General features: G+C 36.1%; 1 protein-coding gene across 1 annotated transcript; it reads left to right on the forward strand.

Annotated features, from left to right (window-relative positions):
• Window positions 1-4,169: 4,169 nt before the first annotated feature.
• IFNG (interferon gamma) lies at window positions 4,170-8,410 on the forward strand (the record flags this gene model as incomplete). Its single annotated transcript, XM_081128937.1, has 4 exons — window positions 4,170-4,283; window positions 5,511-5,579; window positions 5,675-5,857; window positions 8,276-8,410. 4 exons carry the CDS (start codon window positions 4,170-4,172, stop codon window positions 8,408-8,410), a joined length of 501 nt encoding a protein of 166 aa, XP_080985063.1.
• Window positions 8,411-8,793: the final 383 nt, after the last annotated feature.

Consider the following 8,793-nt stretch of genomic DNA (forward strand, 5'->3'; position numbering starts at 1 on the left):
GGACAGAGGAATCAACTCAGCCACCAATGTGATGGCATATGCTCCTGCCAGTTGTCTCATTAACTTCTTCGTGTAACTCTCAAATCTATAGGCGTGTAGTAAATACTCAGTAAGAATTTACCAACTGATTGAAATTAGAATATAAATAAATACTTTTACAACACAACTGTCCCATCCTTCTTTGGTAACCCTAGGTTAATTCCAGTAGCTGGCACTTGTCAGGTGCTTTAAAATTCCTACTGGAATAAAAATATGACCTGCAAAGCATGACCATGAATCTTTAAATGATCAATGCACAATCCCACCTGACATAAAATTGAGACTATTGTAAGCTGATGCCTGTACTGCATAAGTAAAATGTCTTCTATAGTCTTTGAATCGCCTGTCGAAGTTGGCCAGATGGCATGAAAGAAAAAGGGGGATTCAGAAAACCATCCTTTAACATATGGGATTTTATGAGTCAAATTGTGAGGAAAATCTGACTCCGTGTGGACTTCCATTTTATATGTCACTCTTCTTCCGCAGGGTCACCTTGAATGATGTAAGGTGTTCCGGGAGTCAAAATAGCGTGGGGGCATGGATCCAACGTTGACTCATATTCTGTGGAAGAAATCTACACCAAAGTCTGGATAAGATAATTTGGTTGTGAGTGCTAGGGATGTGACTGCTGATCACAGAGGAAACAAGGCGACCAAGGTGTAAATTTTGTTGTACGACTACCTACTCACTTAAGAATAGCATGCGATACGATCGAAAATCTTGCTGACGCTGAATGCATAACCATAGCCAGTTTTCAGAAAGAAAGTCTAGCTGAAAAGAAAAAAGAAAGTTTTCAGCCCCTTCATTTTACGAGTTTGGTCACACTTTGGTGGGTTTGCAAAACTTTGAAAGAATACCTTGGTGGTGAATTATTCTGCAGTCTCAGTGTTGGCTGAACCAACAAAGTGTGAAACCTCTAGTTTGCATGTGCAACCTAAGGTGTTTTACAATCAGAAAAGAGAGAGAAATGTCTTTGGCAAACTTTACAAGACAGGAAAAGATCATGAAAGGATATACTATTGTAGTGGCAATATTCTGAACCAAAGTACTGAATGTTAAAAGATAATAATCTGATACCATAAGATTCACTTCAAGTCTGGGATGCAGTTATATAATTTGCAGGAACCACTGCAAAATGAAAATGGGGGTCCCTTGTTTAAAAAATCATTAAGAATTTCAGGAAGATAACAACAGAGCATTAAACCAAATGTAGGCAGGTCTAAATAAGTGTGGGGTCCTGATAGGTGGTGCAGGTTTCATGCCCAAGATTGGGCCTGCTGGGATTTCTAACTAAGAATTTTTAAACTTTTATTTGCAGCTTAACTATTTTTTAAGGAATTAAAGAGTAACTATTATCTCACAAATTCTACAGAAAAAATATTCCAGAAACCAAAGCCTGATAGAATGTGATTGTTTGAATTTACATAGCTAACACAGCTTTAGGCACATACAATAACCTTAATGGATATTGAGTGATTGTGGGACAGGTGGATTTTCAGTTTTGCATTTTCCAGTTGAATGAGTTTCAGCACAGTACTTTGTTTTTCTGGGTCTTGATTAACAAATCTAAAAATTTAGATTAACAAATCTAAAAATTAAAAATAACCATAGATAATTTCCATAATTTCGTAATTCCATGTTATGCTTGGCCATGCCATCAAGTGTTAGTAGGGCTTGGATGTTAGCTCTGTAGTTACTACCCCTAGACATCTGGCCACATTGTAAACATGTTTCTAATATATATCTGTAATTTTAAAGGGGCACTGTCAATTTACAAATGCCCAGACAATATGCATCTCACTCTTCTTAACTTCTCACCCCCAATATCATATGCCAGTGAGTAAATCAAGGGAATAATCATGACTCCTTTCCAGAAGGTTGGGAATATTTCTTCCAGGAACTTGGAGCCTGGCCAGTGGTTTCCTGGATGGTACTGAGTGCCTGCAGTGTATCTCCAGGTTTTGATAGGGCTTCTTGTCACTGTGTTACCTGTAAGCACACTACTTGGGCTCTGTTTTCCCTTGAGGACCACTACACTAGAGCTTTGTGGGCAGCAGCAGACTTTCTACACTTTTCACTGGCTTAACATGAGGCTTTGGTCGTGCAGCTATGTTTTGATCTTGGTTAATTTTTGGGTAGATTGCCCCTTAAAGAATTTTGAGGCCTTTTTCACATAAAGTGTACATGGAATTGTCCCAGGAAGCAGGATTTGGCTAAAGACATAGCATCATGTTTCCAACATAATCATAAATTCTATTTAATTAAAAACTCTTTTCCTACAGGTTAGGTCTGATAACTTTGGGATTAGAACATGAGGGAAAATAACCTCAAAGTATATCTTTGATGAAGTATCCAAATACATTTGATTCAGCACTGTCTGTGGACAAATCTCCAGGCTAAGTTGTTTTTAGGGGAGAAAACGGTGTTGTAGAAGCAATGAAACCATTTTTGATTTTAAGGAATTCAGTCTAACGTAGGAAACAAGACATGAGTAACTAACTCTAAGATGAGACTGAGAGATCAGAACTCTAAGAAAAGTATGAACCAAGTGCTAGGCCTGTGAGCTTAATTTTAAGAAGGATAATTTTGGGAGAACTCATGGAAATAATGCTTTTTAGGCCGGGCTTGAATGAATGGGTACAGATGAAGGGAATGAAAGCTCAAGGCCAAAGGAATAGTATAAGCAAAAGTTCAGCACATATTTATGGGAATGACTAGTCATCCAACATGGCCAAACGACAGTAGATAACCCAGTAGATAACTGGGTGCTTACTACAAGTCAGGCAAAATTCTTAGCACTTTATATATACTGTGTAATTTAATTTTCAACTGAAACCTGGAAGGAGTTACTAATATTAGGCCTATTTTGAAGTCATAGATGCTCGAAATCATATAGCTAGATAATGGTGGAGCCAGGATTCAGGTCTGCACCATAAACATGATACTTTAGAGCATACAGTACAGGTTGAAATACAAGGTGGGCTGGAACCTAAGAGTGGCAGGCCTCCTGTGTCATCCCCACGTGTTTTGCTTCATAAATAAATTACTAAAGGTGGAGAAAGAATTCTACTTTTTGCATTTGGAAGGAAAAGAAATAAACAAGTAAAACAAACCTTCTTCATGATTAATGATTATTTGGAACAATTGATCATCCAGAACTATATTGTTCAACACAGTAGCCTCTAGCCACATGGCTTGAGCATTTGAAATATGACCTGTCTAAATTGAGATTTGCTGTAGGTATAAGATGTCTACTGGATTTCTAGGGTTTAAAACGACAAACAATGTAAAATATTTTAATAATGTGTATTGATACATATTGAAATATTTTGAATATATTGGTTTAAATACAATATATTTTAAAAATTATTTTTACCTGTTTCTTCTTACTTTTATTAATGGGCCTGCTAGAAATTTTATATTTGTCTATTTGACTTGCATGAGATTTTTATTGGGCAGTGTTTGTCCAGAGCAATTTAAAGTTGCAGTAGATATTTTACTAACTGATGAAGGACTTCCTCACCACATTGGTCTTTAAACCACATTTTTTCCTTGCTTTCTGGCTATTTGCAAGAAAAATTTTAAAAAGTGCCCCCTTTGTAAAGGTTTGAGAGCCCCTAGAATTTCCTTTTCACTTGCTCCCAACCACAAACAAATGATCAGTCTGCTCTGTCAACACATTGGAGCCAACATTTTACAAGGGCAAAGGGAGGAGGTGTAACACATTTTCCAATTCCTGAATAGTGTGAAGTAAAAGTGCTTTCAGAGAATCCCACAAGAATGGCAAGGTGGGCATAATGGGTCCGTCTCATCGTCAAAAGACCCAAGGAGTTGAAAGGAAACTCTAACTACAATACCAAAATGCCACAAAACCATAGTTATTAATACAAACTAACTAGCATTTCTGTCTATCTGTCACCATCTCATCTTAAAAAAACTTGTGAAAATACGTAATCCTGATGAGACTCCAATTAGGTATAAATACCAGCAGCAAAAGGAGGTACAGTACATTTTTCTGAACATCTACAGATTGGCTATTAGAAGAGAAAGATCAGCTGAGTCCTTTGGGCCTGATCAAAAATACAGGAGCTGCTGATTTCAACGACTTCGGCCTAACTCTCTCCAGAACAATGAATTTTACAAGTTATATCTTAGCTTTTCAGCTTTGTGTGATCTTGGCTTCTTCTAGCTGCTACGTCCAGTCCACAATCCTTAACGAAACAGAAAAACTAAAGAAATATTTTGTAAGTATGATCTTTTAATAATACTTGTTAGTGGTTAAAATGACTGAACGTTCACTTGGAATTGTATCTACGATAGGCTGTCATCTCTAGTCCACAGTCATCTTGAGAAGACTTGGTGTTATTTTGACTGTTGACTGGCTGAGTTTTAACTAAATGATCTAGATTTTGCTTTAATTCTCTACTCAATTTGCTATAGAGACTAAGAGGGCATTCATGAATCTTTCAAAAGATGGGTATAAGATGGGATGATGTTGATAATTCTGTGGTAAGAATCCATTCAACTGTGATGTCAAGTAGCATGCAGTATATTGGGAAAAAATAACTGGCTATTAGTTTCTGATTTCTCAGGCACTTGGTGATGATGGTCGTAAAGGGTCAAGATTAGCATTAAAATGATAATCTGTAATAGTTAATCAGTTAAAGAAGGTAAGGTTCTTAAAATTTTGACTTTAAAAAATCATTTATAGGTGTTTTTCTCCAAAAAGTGATTTTAAAATTCTACTACCCCATCTATGTTACCTACGAATTACCCTTGAACTCAGTCCCTAGCTAGAATTCTCTGGGAGTTATAATCTCACTTGTATTTAATTTTTTGTTGTTGTTATATGACTTTCTTTTAAAATTATATTTATAGTTAATTAAGATCATTTTTGCTAATCTATTTTAATTTTGGTTAATTAAAATATTTTATTATTTGTTCAAACTTTAGCTATTATAATTGTAGCTGTTATACTTATGTTCAAGCTTTCAAAAGCTATTTTATTTTCACAACATCATATCAAATTTCTCTCTCATACACACACACACTTGGATCTATCTTTTAAAGCTGACATAACAGCGGATAGGACACAGGTAGATGTTATAGAGATCTGTACCAAAGGGGGGCAGTATTTTATAGTGGGATGGTTGCTGATTTTTTTACTAGTCTTGAAGCCACTTTTTTAAAAACCATAGTTATTTGAGACAAATTGAAGTATCATCAGCCTTGTTGAATTCATTTGTGACACTGCAACTTAAGGATTATACTAGAGAATAAGAAAGTTAAAATAGCATAGTAGTCTTTGGCAATGTCCAACATAACAGGTTTTGGAAATACTTGCCAGAAGTAAACAGAGGGTTGAAAAGGAAATCAGTGAATATTGTCAGCATCTAAGTGCAATAAAATTTGTACTTTTAGGGCAATTTATGAAGTAACTGTAAACCAATTTTTCCCTTTTTTTCTTCCAGAATGCAAGTAATTCAGATGTAGGAAATGGTGGAGCCCTTTTCACAGATATTTTGAACAATTGGAAAGGGGTAAGCTGAATATTTTCATTTGGTTGATTTTCTTGTTGCTTATTTTCTGATAGATAAACTCATATCAACCTCTCTTTGTGCTCTTTCTTTCCAAGGAGACTGACATAAAAATAATTCAGAGCCAAGTTGTCTCCTTCTACTTCAAACTCTTTGAAAACTTTAAAGATAATGAGCTCATTCAAAGTAGCATGGAGATTATCAAGGAAGAGCTGCGTGTTAAATTCTTCAACAGCAGCAACAGCAAACTGGAAGACTTCAAGAAGCTGAGTCAAATTCCGGTGAGTTGATTTAAATTTTTTCCTTGGTTTTATTGCAGAGGCTCTTGCAAAAATACCTAAGTCCCAGAAAGTAGAAATGAGCTACTGGGTACAGTTGTTAAAACTATGAAATAAACCCATGGTCAAAATTCCTCCTTACTAATTCTCTTTGTGCTTTTGGGTGATTTTTGTCAATAGTCCATATGGGGATTATTTAATTTTGTGATTTGGGAAAATACTGGCATTATGAGCATTGCACAAAGACAGGTGAATGGACAAATCCAGTGAGGAAGAAGTGGTGAAGATGCTGAGGGAGGTATTGAGAAGCAGTTCTCTCCTTGCTTGTGTGATGGAAAGTCTCTTGCTTTGGATAGGAGGTTGCAACTCTTAACGGAAAGAGCAGTAGGAGGGGAGAGGTTTGTGTTCTCCTCCCAGCTCAGCCACTAAGGAACTGTGTGAACTCAGATGAATCATAGGTCTGGCTTAGTTTCCTTATCATAAGAGGAGCCTGTTGGGTTCACTATAATTTCTATAGCCTCCTTTCTTCTAAAACTTTACAATGCCATGGATACAAAATGAGAATGAAGTAGGAGAAAGGTAGTCTTTGAAAAGGTACAGAGAGCATTCCACTGCCAGACTCTTCTCAATCTCTCATATTGTGCAGCCCAAATAGAGGCGAGAGTGTTTGTTTGCTTTCAGAAAAAAAAAAAGGTAGAATTTATACCTTATGAGATAATTGTTTATCAACTTTTGGACACTAGAATATCTATCTCAGCTGGAGAAATCCTTAGACTCCCAAGCTGCATTTCATAAAATTGTTGTAAGTCTTTAAAGCTTGAGTCTAGAAGCTGCAAGATAATTTTGAAGCATAAAGACAAATCAGCTTTTCCAAAATTTTATCTAAGAGACAAAGGCCTCCAGATTCCTTTGGATTTGGCTGTGATAAAAATATGAGAAAGGGAGGGGTCATGATATGACTTGTGCTCTCAAGGATTTGTGCCCAACTCTCACTATACCTAGAACTGAAATAGATGCTTACTTTTCAGGATTTTTCTAGTCCCAATACATTAGATGGCACAAAAGTGGTTTGGAAAAATTATAAGACTATTACTACTTTCCACTAATAGTGTTTTCCAATGTTCAGCAGTTCTCTTTTGGCCACAGACTAGAGACTAAAACATACTTGTTACTAACCCAGTGCTGCCCTTGGCTTACCTCTAGTCCTGGATGAGTACCCTAGTTTCTTGGTGATGCTTTGATCACTGAAAAGTAAAATTTATCACAACACATAGCTGATAGGAACTTTTTCTACTTTGCTGTAACTAGACCTTGAAAAAAGCTGTTGTTCCCATCTTTTGGGAAGCTGTAAGCCTCCTGCTTCATGATGGGTAATCTTAAGTGAACTCTCAACCATTTTCCTCCTTTACTCAATTGCTGACATATTTAAGGCATGTTATGTCTTTAAATGATTAGTCTTGCAGTCTAGAATTCTCCTAGTCATTCTCAGGAATGTGACAAGGTGGCCACAGTGTTCCCAGTGTAAGAAAGACACATAGTGACAGAGCCACGGTAAAAGTAAATGGTCCTCATTTTATCAAGTATGAATTTACTAAATGTTCCCATTGACTTATGTGAGGAAATAGTTCACTGTACTAGAATAGAAGGCAGGGTACAGGGAAATTTTCTGCAATTCCAATTTTAAATGTTTATACCACTAATTGTTTATGCCATATAAAAATATTTTATTTTTAATCCCATTATGGAAATGATGAGACTGACATAATTTGGGGGAAATTAAAAATTATGGTATTCATTTGTCTTGGACTTGGTATTTAAAAAATACTAAACCTATCTCAGTGGTTCTCAAACTTTGGTGGGTATCAGCATCACCTGCGGAACTTAGTGACCAAACAGTGGCTTAAGCCCTCTTCATGCACCTGGGCCCCTGAGTTCTTCATTAGGTCTCCAGGTTATTCTGCTAGACACCAAAGGTGAGAACCAATAACCTATAGTAACTCATTTGATACAGCAAAGATTAAAGTACAAGGTGATAGAATTGGTAGAGAACCCAAAAGTTATCTAAAACAGAGGTTGAGAAAGGTTAAGTGACTGGTTCAAAGTCAGTTATTGCTCACAAAGAATAAAGCCAACATGCTTTGTCATTCCACTTTGTGGGCATTTCACTATAATTTTGAGAATCCTGGAGCAGTAAACTTAAGGATAAAGCATGTACTCCACCATATTACAGCATAACTAGCAATTTAATTATCATTTTAGTCTTAACTACTGATGAAAGCACTGTTGTATATTAAGGTAATCTATTCCAGAAAAAATAATCTTTTTAAAGAAATACTTCCATTTTCATGGACCGTTACATCAACAGCAGACTATCCTGATGGATTTGATGCCCAAAATTAATATTGCTGTCCTTTTCAACAGGTGAATGATGTGGCCATCCAGCGCAAAGCGATGAGTGAACTCTACAAAGTGATAAATGAGCTGTCACCAAAAGCTAGCCAAAGGAAGAGAAAGAGGAGTCAGACTCTGTTTCGTGGCTGGAGAGCATCGAAATAATTGTCATCCTGCCTGCAATATTTGAATGTTTAAATCTAAATCTATTTATTAATATTTAATATTTTACATTATTTATAAGGGGAATATACTTTAAACTCATGGTCAAATTATTTATAAAAGCAACTTTTATCTAATGAAAATGAATATATATTAATATATGTATTATTTATAATTCCTGTATCCTATGACTATTTCACTTGACCTTTTTTTCTGAGTAGGCAAAACTATGTGATTACAAGGCTTTATCTCAGGGGCCATCTAGGCAGCTGACCTAAGCAATCCCTTGTGGGTTGTGTATTTATTTCACTTGGTGATACAATGAACACTTACAAATTAAATGATGCCATCAGGTTGCTGCCTATTTGGAATCATGTCTGCTTTCT

Source organism: Miniopterus schreibersii (assembly GCF_964146895.1).
Source record: "Miniopterus schreibersii genome assembly, chromosome: 2".
NCBI lineage: Eukaryota > Metazoa > Chordata > Mammalia > Chiroptera > Miniopteridae > Miniopterus > Miniopterus schreibersii.